Genomic DNA, 13633 nt, shown 5'->3' on the forward strand with positions numbered 1-13633 from the left:
TATACTATTTTGAGATTAAATGTGATTAGTAAATGCTAATTAAAATAAGTGATCATTTATATTGTTTTTTTAGAAGTTTTCATATATATCATATCATAGATTTTTATGAGAGGAACATGTTATTATATACTAGCATTAAAAGTTTGATTAGTAACTTGATCGTGTTAAAAAATGCAGAGTAAAGAATGTTTTGGTTTATTTTTTTTATTTTTTCTTGGTTTTTTAAAATCTCAGCAAAATAGTGCAATTTAATTGATTTGTTCATAAAATAGGCACGTTGTAACTTGAACAAAATTAAGAGATACACGTTAATTCTATCTATTTTTTTGTCTTTACTTCCTTTATATTACAAACAACAATGAACAGAGTAATAAAAAACTTGCCCAGGAAGAGTATGAGTACCTACTCTGAGAATTATAGGCCAACTCAACTTCAGTCTTGTTTATATTGGCAAGTCTTGCTCACTTTGTGAGAAGACCTTTAAAGATCACTGAAATTTTAAAAGACATTTGCAAAGATGTCATGGCATAACAAAAACGGTTGCAGATGATATGAGCATAGTTCAGGAGACTGAATATCAAGATATACAGACAAACAACAGCCCAAAAAACCTGCTTACACCAAGTGAAAGTGTGGAAGAGAAATCAGACGTTGATAATGAATACTATAACAATATTTTAAATTATGACAAGTGTGAAGAAAGTGATGATGGAAGTAGAGTTGATAATAGTGATTTTGATGTTGAGGAAAACACAGAGACAAACGCAGACATTTCTCTGTTTAATCACATCTTGAACAATATATCTGCTTTTGCCAATAACAACGAATCTTCAATCAATGAAGAGAATGAATTCCAGAGTGAAGTGTTTAACTCTACAGCCTGGAACAGATTTATACCAAATATTCATTCATTTAAAGATATCCAGATGATGATTTTGCTTGCACTTGTTAATGATAATAACGACATGATTTCTTATAGAATGTTAAAGAAGATATTATTTACCATCAATCTTCTTCTAAAGATCCACAAAGAAACTATTAGAAAAAATATTTCTTTCAAGTTGCTCTGGTTAGATGCACTCTGGAATTACCAGATATAAAAAGGATCGAACATCCCAATTTTCAAATTGAAAAGTTTAGATGTTACTTTCTCTGACAGCACAAAGGTCACCGCATTCCTTAACTTGCCTTCTGAGCACATCAAACTCCTTGCTGCTGATCCTATAAAGTCAAAGTCAATCTTTTTTTATCTGATCGCACGCCAAAACAATCTGTTTGTCTTCAACAAGGAGAAAAATAGAGAACAAATCCATACTTACTGTTGTGGTAGTTGAAGTTGAAGAAGTTTTTAAGAGAAAGAATTGAAGATTTGAGATTAGGAACGAAGATTCGTGAGAACTTGTGTAGGTTTTGTTTATTGAGAAAGGATTTTGTATCAAAGTTTGACCAGGTTCCTACACTGAACTACTACTACTATTTATATTATTTTGGATTGGGAAAATTATATTACTGGGGTCAGGTAATCGATCCTATCTGAGCCTTAATCAGAGCAACATGATCTTGGGATAATTAATGTATGATTAATTATATAAATGTTTGTAGTCCCAATGAAGTATTAACATCGAAAGTAAATGTGTTTATGAGTAATAATTATGCTTATAATAATCCACTGATGTATCCCATATTATAGTGATATCATCATATGAAATATAATCACTATCATGCATGCTAAATCTGTGTGTTAAATAATAAAGTAATCAGTAGACACCCACTGGAAAAACCACCCTGATGAACAATGTGGCCAGGTTGGTAAACACATGTGTAGAAATAGTGATTTTTTTCAACTCAGTGTGTTTTTTGAAGTTCAGGTCAAAGATATAGTTTTAGTTGGTTTCATTGGCTAACAGAATTTTAGAATATCAGTCTGATACGGAAGGCTAAATTCACATACAGAGACCTATCATAATTCTCATTCTACCACCCCTTTTTTTTTATTCTTACTATTTTCTGGATTTACTCTTGCAATAATCTATTTATAAACTCATAGTAGAAAAATATATGCCTTTTACACACAACAGGCATTCTTGAAAACATTTGAATAAAGACTATGAATTGATAATATCATAATTGTCATATCTCTTTTTATATTTAATAATATAGAAAAGAACTTGTTAGAAGAATTCAATTAAACAACCATAAAATATAATGCTTTTTTTTACTATAAAGTTGGTGCAAATAAAGTATATTTTACGCTTGTTCCTCTTTTTATTCTCAATAAATCACATCAAACAAAACACATAAAATGTCTTCTATCCCCCACCACCATAATGTTGTCTGCCGTTGTGCTCAATGTAGCAGAAATTCACAGGGATACTCATTGATGACAAGCAGAACTGCTAAGCACCATATTAGAAAAGATGAGCTTGAGAGAATTGAGAGACTGGATATGGCTGAAAGATTAGCAAATAGTATGTTATATTCAGGATTTATTTTTTGATTACTGAGTAATAACTTCTTTATTTTTTAATTTTAATGAAACACAGCTATGCAAAAAGAACAAATGATGGACGTTGATACCCAATGTAAGAAAAGAAAAGAAAAAAAATATTTGAAAACCAGTAGAGACAATAAGCTAAACTAATCTATATTTGTATATATCCCGACCTGTCAATCTGAATCCATCAAAAAAATAGACGATCAGGCCGACTCACCTGATTCGAATGCCGCCATAATGGCTGACAATGTCTCAGCAGACGATGAGATCAGTGAGGTCAATGGCAATGACTCTGACATTGAAAGAGACATGAACTCTGACTCTGGCAGTGGTAAAGAAGAAGGTGTCAAGACAGACGTTGAAGAGTGTTGTGGGGAGAAAATAAAGCAAAATATAATATAGACGAAAGAATTCGTGAGAACTTGTGTAGGTTGTTTATTTCAAAAGAAAAGTAAAGAATGATAAAATTCGATTGTCTTTCTACACGGAACTATCTACTGATATTTATATGTTTTTCTAATTTGTAATTCAATGTGTGCTTAAGTAATCTTTATCACGATGAGTCATCTTCCAGGAGTATTGTTCTTCTGGAAAGATCCGGAAAGACCAATTGATATGATACTTCTCCAGTCAGATCAGTCCAAGAGTTTTGGTAAAGAAGAGCATTTATGCTATTGGTAATATTTTAGTATTCCGACCCAGATACTCGGGTAATGTTTCATAATATTAGATAGTTGTAGTTGTAGTCTCTCAATTAAGTATTTGTATAATAAAAGAAATATGTAGATGAAATATAATGATGCCATATATATAATGTATATGTATTTGTATATCCCATGTCATGGTGATAATAATAAATAATCAATTATGTGTATGATGATCTGTGTATTAGATAATATCATAAAGGGAGATCCGTTTGACTGGAATAGCTAAGGATATTATTTTATCCTTCAGTCTTACTCTCAGATTCAGCAGTAATCAATACTCATTCACAACATTATCCTCCACCAGATTCAACAATACCTTTTGTTGATTCGGCAATAAAACATTTCATTTACTATTTCATTGTCTGGCCAATTGCTTATTTTATTATAGTCAATCATGCACATAATTTTTGTACTTTATGGAGATCTACACTGTAAACTCAGCTTTGTGGATTACGTGTTCATTTTTTGTTATTTTAATTTTTTGTTGCTCTTCTTTTGTGTAATCTTTCTTCTCTACTCAAAGTGGTAGGAAGTGTTCTTTTCTTGTGCTCATCGTTATTGTTACTTTTACCATTTAGTCTTGAAGTGTGAACTATTTTCTTTTTTGAGGATGCACTTTTGTTAATCAAGTCTTCAGCTCTCTCATTCTCTAAACGTTCCAACTCTCTAACTTTCTTCCAATATTTTTGTACAATTGTGGAATCGGTAAAGTCTTCAGCCTTTTGCCATGTATTAGCGCGTTCGCCATAGCCAGCCCATTTGACCAAATATTCTCGTTGACCAGCAGTACCACGATGATCTCGAATGTCTTCAACTTCGTAGAGCTCATTCTCAATTGTTGATTCATCGATGGTGACCATCTTGAGTTCTGAGGGTGTATAATTTCGGTGTAACAATTCACCTTGCTCATCCTTTAACTCATACGATCCTCCTTTATTCTTTCGAACCACTGTATATGGACCTTCATAAATAGGTGCCAATTTATTTGATCGATGTGGTAATCTGACCATAACGTGTGTTCCTTTGGGGATGTCGATTAGGATATTTTTGTGATCATATTTCTTTTTTAATTCCTCATTAATCCTTAACACACGTTCGTTAATGGCAGGGAATATAATATTTTCCATATGATCAATCTGCTTCTCTAGCTCATCAATTGTAACTGTGGCTTTTGGAAGAGAGTATTTATCTTTGTCACCATACTCATCAGGCACATTGACTCTGCGAGCATACATTAATGAAAACGGCGCACTTAGTGTTTTTTGAGGAATATGTCTATTGATACACAGCTGAACAATCGGTAGATAGTGACACCAGTCATTGCTGTTCGCTCTCATCATTTTACGTACAGTATTCTCTGCAATTTTTACACTGGCTTCGGCAATACCATTTCCTTGTGGGTGATATGCTGTCGAATATCTTCGATCAATCCCAAGCTCTTTAGATAGGCTTGACATTAAAGAGTTTCTAAATTCCAGACCATTGTCACTTTGCATTACTTTGGGAAAACCATAATCTCCAAAAATCTTTATCAATGCTTTAGCTATTGTTGTTGAGTTCTTGTTTGGCAGTGGTCTCAAGATAATGTACTTGGAGCATACATCAACCAGAACTAACATGTACGTGTGTCCATCCTCTGATACAGGGAATTCACCGCATAAGTCAATTGCAATATGATCAAATGGTCGGAATGCTACAACATTAGTCAATGGGTGATAGCCTTTCTTGCTAATATTGTGTTTCTGACATTCAGGGCAAGAACGAATAATCTCTTTAGCCTCTTCATATATATTAGTCCAGTGTAAGCCTTGTGAATGAAGATCATTCACTATAGCTTGACTTCCAAAGTGACCAAACGAATGTGCTTCTTTTAGTAAGCCATTACGCTTTTCTTCAGGAGGTGACATATAGTCGGACGACTCTGAAGCATTTTCGACGAGTTGCGTTGCAAGTACATTTAGCACTCTGTCTTTACTATATTTTTTCTTTTGAACAATAACTCTGTTTTTAGCTTGAAAGTCATTTGTTCTGATTTTTCTCAATCCATCATCCTCCACCAGCTTGTCACTATCCTCTGGAGGATACAAGCGGCTTAGCAAATCAGGTAGTTTATTCAACAAACCAGGAATATGGACCACTTTAAAATCAAAGTCAAGGAGTGTCTCAATCCAGCCAATCATCATTGGATTAGCGATTTTTTGAGTGTGGAGATAAATGAGTGCTCGATGATCAGTAAAAATTGTGAACTGTCGGCCCCACAGAAATGGACGGAATTTTTCAAGCGCCAAAACGACTGCATATAATTCTCTTTTAGTTGTGCTCCATCGTCGCTGCGATGGGCTTAAGGAAGTTGATACAAAGCTGATATATTTATCACGCCCTTGTTCATCTCGCTGAAACAATAAGCAAGCTGCTCCATAAAGGGATGCATCTGTGGCCACATACATTTCACGTGACATATCTGCGTAATGAAGAATTAAATCTTGGTGCAATATGTCTTTTAGTGCTTTAAAGCTTTTCGTCTGCTCATCTGTCCATTGACCAGACACATTCTTGGCATGACTCAAACGTGAAATAGGCTCAGCTACCTTCGAAATCATAGGAATATAATCTCTGAAGTAATTGATCAAACCCATGAATTGCTGAATCTGTTTCGCAGTTGTAGGAATAGGCCATTTGTCAACATTTGTCAACTTTCGCTTATCAACCTTGGTGCCTGTCTCATTGACGACAAAACCAAGCAATCTCACTGAATGTTGAAACCAGACACACTTTTCCGAGTTCAGAATCAACTTCGCGGATGACAATTTTTCAATAACTAATTTTACGTCTTTGACATGCTGTTCAAATGTTTCACTGGCAACAATACAATCATCAACAAAATTCTGTACACAGTCAATCTTATCAAATAAAGTAGCCATGACATGTTGAAATTGTGAAGTAAGCATCTTCAAGCCAAAACAGCCTTTAATAAAGCTATACTGTTGCCCATCTAAGTGAGTGAATGTCAGTTTGTGTACATCCTCAGGTGCAACTTTGAAACGATGATACGCATTGGATAAGTCGAGTGTGGTAAAGAATTTCTTTCCACTTAAGTTTTGAAATATTGTTTGAATTTTTGGAATTGGATAATTGAATGTGGGAGGTAGGATCTGATTTAACAATCGCACATCTAAACACACTCTATGACTGACAATCTCACCAGCTTTGTTTCTCTTTGGAACAAGCAACATTGGACTGTTGAAGGAAGTGTTGGTCTTGGACTTGACAATAGTTCCTGTCTCAAGCCATTCTTTTACTTGCTTGTCAAGTGTTGGTCTTAGAGCGTGCGGTATAGGATACTGCCGTCTGTAAGCCGTCGCACCTTCCTTAGTAGGTAAACGAATAATAGATTCTGATAAAGGACAATATGACTCAACGGGAATATTCTTATTTTCCTCCAGTGATGCTTTAATAGAGCTCATAAATTCTGCTCGTTGCTGTGCTGTGCCAGCTGGCGAATTATCAGGTTCAAACTTTTTCTCTTTATCAATATTTAGATTTTCATAAATGGCGGCATAGTCTTTTGCATTATCTGAATGGACATATTCTCCTTCAATATCATATGCAACATTAATTAATCCAATATTCATCTTTGCCAAAATATCTCTTCCAAGGAGGATATCAAAATTAAAACCCGTATTAAACTCTAACACCTCTGGTGCATGCTTAAAGGTGATGCCATTTATATATTTAAAATTTAAAGGATCAGTTTTTCCTAATCTCTTTGTACTACTATTCTTAGACAGAAAATTAAAGGAACCAATTGAAGAATTTATTTTTGTTATTTGTAAATTGTTATTTAAACATTTCAAATTTATAAACGTGCGGGAACTGCCTGTATCGATCATCCCGATTAACTTCTGGTTCTCTATTATGATTGGAGTTACAAGATTAAACGCATCATTAGCTTTAATTCTTCTCTCAATTCTGTCAAGTAGGTACTTACATTCAAATGATATTTCCTCCATGTCTTCATCTATCCTGTCCTGGATCGTCTTGAGCGTCTGCTCAGACTTATCCTTTGCGGGAGACTGGGATACCATGAGAATTGGCTCATTGTTCTTGCTTTTGCAGACATGACCATGGTAGTAGTTTTCACCACAACGTCTGCAAGGATTGCGACTGTTGGAACTACTGGCTTTGTTCTTGCGGTTGATCAAGGTAAAACACTTGCTGGACTCATGGGTCGGGTTTTTTCCATGGTGCGAGCAGAAAAATGTCTTCTCATGCTTGGTTATCTTGTTGGAGTGGTGAAGCTTCTTTCTGGGATGTTCCTCGTTATTCTTCTCAGGTTGCCCACGGGAACCAGGAATCAATCGGGTCGCCTCAGCATAGAGCCTGTTGTCATCCCCAAGGATGTCTCTGCCGATCTGCGTGATCTGCTCTACAGTCCAATCACGCTTGGACTCCCCATTGGGACCAGAGCGGGCCATGGTAACTCTTACCAGTGTTTGCACTGATAAGGTCAGCGAGGCAAGGAAGCGATCAGCGATGCGAGCATCGTCTTTGGGTAAACCAGCATTGTAAACCGCACGGAGGAACTTCTTCGAGTAATCACCGATGGACTCAGTGTTCTTCATCATCATTGTAAAGACCTGGTCTGTGAATCGCCGAGACACCAAGCTGGAACCATGTCTTTTGTTGAAGCATGATTTCGCCGCCTTCCAATCAATACACTTCTTAAGATCCATCTCTACCCATCCGTCATCAGTGTGAGGCAGGCAAAGTGGGAGGAATTTCTTCCAAACTCTCTCGATGTCCAAGGAAGAAGACTCGATCACATTCTTGAAGGTACGTAGGAAATGTCCAACTGATTCAAAAACCTCTTCATTTGGGAAGGGCTTAATAATACTGGAGGCCAATTGGAATTTGGGAAGATCTCTTCTGTTGAGAGTCAACCCTCCTTCACGGCCAGCTCTCTCTGTGTTTGTACCAGGAGAGGCAAGCATCTCGCTGCACTTTTCAAGGCTAGTGATTGCCAATCTTGTGCGCTCGATCCTGCGGAGTGCATCATCAGCTGCTTGCTCATTGTTTGCTACATGAGCAGCGCTGAAGGCCTCGATATGGTTGCCCAATTCAGCCTTGAGAACGGCCACACAGGAGGAAGCAGTTGCTACTTCTCTACCAACGGGAGGGGAACCAGAACCAGAAACGGAACCAAAACCAGGGGCAGCATCCGGAAAGAGGACGGGCTCACTCAAGTCAGAGAATAATTCATCCGCAGACATGGGGGACAAGGTAGCCTCCTCAGGAACAGGGGTCAAACCAGCGGGAAACAAGTCAGCAGGAGAGTTCATTGTAGTTCACGAAAAAAAAATGTTGTGGGGAGAAAATAAAGCAAAATATAATATAGACGAAAGAATTCGTGAGAACTTGTGTAGGTTGTTTATTTCAAAAGAAAAGTAAAGAATGATAAAATTCGATTGTCTTTCTACACGGAACTATCTACTGATATTTATATGTTTTTCTAATTTGTAATTCAATGTGTGCTTAAGTAATCTTTATCACGATGAGTCATCTTCCAGGAGTATTGTTCTTCTGGAAAGATCCGGAAAGACCAATTGATATGATACTTCTCCAGTCAGATCAGTCCAAGAGTTTTGGTAAAGAAGAGCATTTATGCTATTGGTAATATTTTAGTATTCCGACCCAGATACTCGGGTAATGTTTCATAATATTAGATAGTTGTAGTTGTAGTCTCTCAATTAAGTATTTGTATAATAAAAGAAATATGTAGATGAAATATAATGATGCCATATATATAATGTATATGTATTTGTATATCCCATGTCATGGTGATAATAATAAATAATCAATTATGTGTATGATGATCTGTGTATTAGATAATATCATAAAGGGAGATCCGTTTGACTGGAATAGCTAAGGATATTATTTTATCCTTCAGTCTTACTCTCAGATTCAGCAGTAATCAATACTCATTCACAACAAAGAGTTTGTTAATGAAGGTCAGTCATAAATGATTTTGTTTTCTTAAAAACAGATCTAAAGAAAATTTGTTCTAATTTATTTTTGTTAATTTTAAATAGACCCATTTGAGGTTTCTAACATGTCTGAAAACCCTGTCCATCATTTCATTGCTACCTTTGCCATTCTTTTTATCTCGCGTTATGTTGTTAACAAAGGTGCCACCATATTGATTGAATTTATCAATCAATTACTCAAGATGTACAGCAAAGATTTCCAATTACCAACAAGTCTTATTGGCCTGCAAAGAATGACTAGTTTTTCCAATTACGCCAATAGTATCAAGAAGTCTGTTGTATGTGAAGACTGCCACAAGGTTTACGAACAAGATGTGCCTCTCCCTACTCATTGTGACTTCAAAAAGCATGGTTCTTGATCAGCATACAATTGTGAATTGATGAAGGTTTCATCTTCTGGTGCCATGGTAGCCAAGCAATCATACGTCTACAACTTTATCCAGAGATTATTACAAGTTTTCTTTCTTCGTTCTGGGTTCGAGCAAAAAATCAGATAATGGAACAAAGAGCTTAAGGTTGTAGATACACTATGCAATGTCTATGATAGTACTATGTGGAAGGAGCTAAAGGACCAAAGTGGCGTATCATTTGTGGATGAACCTCGTTCATTGCTGTTAACAATGAACATCGACTGGTTCCAGCCATTTGATGGCGTTACATATTCAACTGGAGCTATCTACCTTGCGATAAATAACTTGCCTCAGGAGGAAAGATTTAAGCCTGAAAATGTCATCCTTGTTGGTTTGATGCCTGGTTCTAAAGAGCCAAAGACCAAAGAGATCAACCACTATTTAAAGTCAATAGTTGATGAATTGCTGCAGTTGTTTATGGGGATAACCATCCCAACCTTTAAGTGCCCAGCCGGTGTTAATATACATGCTGCATTACATATGGTTGCCTGTGACATCCCCACCACCAGGAAGACCAGTAGATTCACCACCCACAACAGTACTTGTGCATGCCCCAGATGTGTGAGGCAGTTTACCAGGTTACCAAGCACCAATCAGGCCGACTTCAGTGGGTTTGACTATTTGACGTGAAAAATCCGTAGCGGTCTGGAAAACAGGTTGCATGCTGAGGAGTGGAAGAGTACCAGTACGCCCTCAGAATGGCATCAGTTGGAAATCGAAAATGGTGTTCGATGGTCACAGCTGCATCACCTTGGATACTTTGATCTAGTACGTAGAACGATCATCGATCCCATACATAATTTATTCCTGAGGACACCAAAGAGAATGATGGAGCGGTGGATAAAAGAAGGACTGATAGACGATAGAAAGCTAGCTATGATGCAAACAATGGCAGAGACAATAGTGGTGCCAATGGATTATATGGTGTTGAAATCAAAGATCGGAAAGGGCTTTCCATACATGAAAGCTGATGAATGGAAGTCCTGGGTGCTAGTGTATTTGCCTATCTTGTTGAAGGCCGTCCTGCCAATTAAAATGTTCAGAAATTGAATCAGTTTTGTTGATGTCTGCCACCAATTAGTAAAGCCAAGCATCACGTTCTCTGACATTGACGATGGCCATAAATTTCTTCAAGAATTCTATACTGAGTGCCAGCGTATTTACACTCCAACTATTCTCACCTGTAACATGCATTTACATCTCTATCTTCACGAGACCATCAGTGATTTTGGACCAGTATATGGATATTGGCTCTTTGGGTTTGAGCGATATAATGGTCTGCTAAAGAACGTGAATACGAACAGAAAAAATTCCTTTGAGGTTACATACATGAATAGTTTCGTCCAAGATACATTCAAAGGTGATTTCGTTCATGCTGCTCTCACATGCCCAAGCCAAGTACCGTTTCTTTCTCTTCTTGTCAAGCTTACTACCACAGCTCAACCCTCCACTTCAAAAAATACAATAACTTTTCCCCAGCGTCCGTTCAGACTATCAGCCTTCATCCAAGCATACTCAAACCCTTCTCTTCCAGTCCTTGGCAATGAACCTCTTCCTCCATTCACATTTCCTCTCCATATCGAACCCCCATCAGCAATGAGTGATGTCGACTATCCTCATTTGCTTGATTACTATAAAGTTACATACTGCATGCCAAATCTTGAAGGTTACCAGCATCCCTCCTCTCCATTCTCTTTTGTCGACAACTAAATCATAAAGTTGAAATCAATCAATTTGCTTGGTCAGGTTTACAAAGGCTGCAAATATGCTTCTGGTCATGGCTCATTTGTTCAATCTCTGTTCCTTAGAAGTCAAGGCAATAATCGGTTGGCATATGTAGTGATCCAGACACTCAGATATTGGATTTATCACATATAAGAACATATTCATATTGGGATAGCGTAGTAGTTATCATCTTGTCAGTATAAAATATATATAAACGATTAAGTAATCAACCCAATAATTATTACAGTTAGTACTGTAGATAATATCTTAAAGATTGTTAAGATAATTATATCATACTGCCGGGTAAACTATGTCAGATTGATATGGAGCTAATTTAGTAGGAAATCCTAAAGCTCTAGTATAAAAGAGAAAAGAATAACTAAGAGCTAAAGAAGTAGGATTTATGACTTGATGTCATAATTGTAACACTGACACTAGTTAAGCAGTAAATACACTCTAATAACCAAATATAGTAAAGGAAGAAAGCCTTAAGAAACTAAGACGTAATGACAAGAGCAGATTGTGTTTTCTTATAAAAAGAGACACTTTTTATTTATGAATAAAAACAACTTATATATAGTCTCAAAGTATTTCTATACGTCTCTATTATTAAATATTTTATTTTTCTATTGTTTTGTACCTGAAATACCACAGCATACACTGGCCAAATTCAGTATCTGTTCTTGCACTCTTTCACTCTACCAGTAGACGACACAGAGCTCCAAACACGTGTTATTTATCAAGATAAACATGTGTTTGCGTTTGTTAAGTGGTTCCAGATTGAGCATGACCGTTCAAGAGAGTTGGAAAGTGTTGACATCTGCAGTGCAGATTTTATTGCATGTGATTTTGAATGCATCTTGCCAGTACATCGAATATCATCAGTTGTTGCAACATGTGATTATAAAACCAGCACAAATAATAAGAAAATACTTGTTAACGCTTTATCACACAAACAATACAATTAATATTTAATACATTTCTTTTTTAATAAAAAATTTCAATACATAAGCTAATATAGTCTTATTATATATGTTGCAAACAATACATATGTGTTAAGAAATTTTGAGAGTAAAAGAAAAAAAATAACAAAAAATGAGTTTTATTTATGACCTATATTTAAGAGCCTATTGAGGTAGAGCAGAATCTAAATCAGTTGGGACTGTTGATTCCACTGTTCTATCATAAACTCTCTTAAGCAGTTGGCAGGAATTTGCACTCAATTGCTTAACAACAAACGAGTCAACCTCCGTAATGAATTTGTTAAGCTAAGTAATAAACATATATTAACATTCAGCCTGGCATCATTCAAAAAAGAAAACTGTTAGGTTTTATCTCGTCACTTCTCCAACTTGGGCGAGCAACACAAATCTCATTTCTTGGCTGAGAGGGGGACATATCATTGTCTGATTCGCCTTCAGACATGACCAACTTTTGGATCAGTCCAGAGCAGTTTCGACCCATCTTGAGATCAATGTCAGCCTTGTAAGCATCATAAGCAAGGCGACGGCAAGTGTAGTTCTAAAGGAAAAAGACAATACAATTAATATTCTAATTGTTATTATTTAGCATAAATTGAAAATATAGTTTACATCAGTTTCACGGCCAGATCTTCTTGAATTAGTATTCAAGGCTCGTCTTGTTTCTGGAAGTTCCCTTTGCTGGCGATGTCTACTACAGAAGTTTGTGTATATACACTTACGAAGGTCGCGTGTCCTCATATCAGTGCCAGCAAACTTCTTTTCCAAGTAATACAAGAGTTGTTTGACTAACTCTCTATTTGGAGAGCGATCAAAACGAACATCAACTGCCCACTTTGGTTTTATGGCATTCACTTGGATTTCTGCCTGGTCTCTTGATTTTAGCTTTGGGTTCCACATATAACCATAAATGTATCCCTATTATATTTTAATTAGCAACAAGATTGGCAAGTGTCTTTTATATCTTTATACTTACAAATACAGCATTAGTATCACTTGATTCGGCGGTGGGAAGGGCAGCAGAAGTGAATGCAACACTAGTGGACACATGCGCAGGTGCTGGGAGGGCAGACAAGGCATCAATGCCATTAATGGTGGTTGCGTTACCGGTGATCACTACACCGATTCTTGTATCCATCAATGTGATCTTATCCTTCATGGCCTTCATCTCTTCTTTTATTGCATTCAAAGCTTGTAGCAACTGGACATCAGTGCTAGCAAGAGAAGGAGCGAGTCTGCAGTTGGGGGTAGGCATTATCTGTAATACATTATA

The 13633-nt window shown here is 36.5% G+C and overlaps 7 protein-coding genes across 7 annotated transcripts; 5 read left to right on the top strand and 2 right to left on the bottom strand.

Moving 5' to 3' along the window:
- Positions 1-551: 551 nt before the first annotated feature.
- On the top strand, positions 552-1334 carry PHYBLDRAFT_151987 (hypothetical protein; the record flags this gene model as incomplete). The annotated part of the gene is made up of 2 exons (XM_018432800.1): positions 552-982; positions 1136-1334. The coding sequence occupies 2 exons, from the start codon at positions 552-554 to the stop codon at positions 1332-1334; spliced, it is 630 nt and encodes a 209-aa protein (XP_018285082.1).
- A 968-nt stretch (positions 1335-2302) lies between these two features.
- PHYBLDRAFT_151988 (hypothetical protein) lies at positions 2303-2896 on the top strand (the record flags this gene model as incomplete). Its single annotated transcript, XM_018432801.1, has 3 exons — positions 2303-2468; positions 2544-2582; positions 2694-2896. 3 exons carry the CDS (start codon positions 2303-2305, stop codon positions 2894-2896), a joined length of 408 nt encoding a protein of 135 aa, XP_018285083.1.
- A 729-nt stretch (positions 2897-3625) lies between these two features.
- Positions 3626-7781, bottom strand: PHYBLDRAFT_189187 (hypothetical protein; the record flags this gene model as incomplete). Its single annotated transcript, XM_018439617.1, has 4 exons — positions 7190-7781; positions 6501-7111; positions 4295-4490; positions 3626-3642 (listed from the first exon to the last, which is right to left on the bottom strand). Exons 2-4 carry the CDS (start codon positions 7089-7091, stop codon positions 3626-3628), a joined length of 804 nt encoding a protein of 267 aa, XP_018285084.1. The 5' UTR covers positions 7092-7111; positions 7190-7781.
- Positions 7782-8752: 971 nt separating this feature from the next.
- On the top strand, positions 8753-9604 carry PHYBLDRAFT_174754 (C2H2-type zinc finger transcription factor; the record flags this gene model as incomplete). Its single annotated transcript, XM_018437326.1, has 2 exons — positions 8753-8846; positions 9291-9604. The coding sequence occupies 2 exons, from the start codon at positions 8753-8755 to the stop codon at positions 9602-9604; spliced, it is 408 nt and encodes a 135-aa protein (XP_018285085.1).
- Positions 9605-9937: 333 nt separating this feature from the next.
- Positions 9938-10465, top strand: PHYBLDRAFT_102313 (hypothetical protein; the record flags this gene model as incomplete). The annotated part of the gene is given in 2 exon segments (XM_018427706.1): positions 9938-10281; positions 10297-10465. Coding segments are annotated over 2 exon segments (513 nt in total), but the record flags the coding sequence as incomplete, so codon positions are not given.
- A 378-nt stretch (positions 10466-10843) lies between these two features.
- On the top strand, positions 10844-12348 carry PHYBLDRAFT_70403 (hypothetical protein; the record flags this gene model as incomplete). Its single annotated transcript, XM_018442275.1, has 2 exons — positions 10844-11321; positions 12035-12348. 2 exons carry the CDS (start codon positions 10844-10846, stop codon positions 12346-12348), a joined length of 792 nt encoding a protein of 263 aa, XP_018285087.1.
- A 159-nt stretch (positions 12349-12507) lies between these two features.
- PHYBLDRAFT_151991 (hypothetical protein) lies at positions 12508-13615 on the bottom strand (the record flags this gene model as incomplete). The annotated part of the gene is made up of 4 exons (XM_018432802.1): positions 12508-12648; positions 12746-12901; positions 12973-13278; positions 13337-13615. 4 exons carry the CDS (start codon positions 13613-13615, stop codon positions 12508-12510), a joined length of 882 nt encoding a protein of 293 aa, XP_018285088.1.
- Between the last annotated feature and the right edge of the window lie 18 nt (positions 13616-13633).

This window comes from Phycomyces blakesleeanus (assembly GCF_001638985.1).
Source record: "Phycomyces blakesleeanus NRRL 1555(-) unplaced genomic scaffold PHYBLscaffold_32, whole genome shotgun sequence".
In the NCBI taxonomy this organism is placed as follows: domain Eukaryota; kingdom Fungi; phylum Mucoromycota; class Mucoromycetes; order Mucorales; family Phycomycetaceae; genus Phycomyces; species Phycomyces blakesleeanus.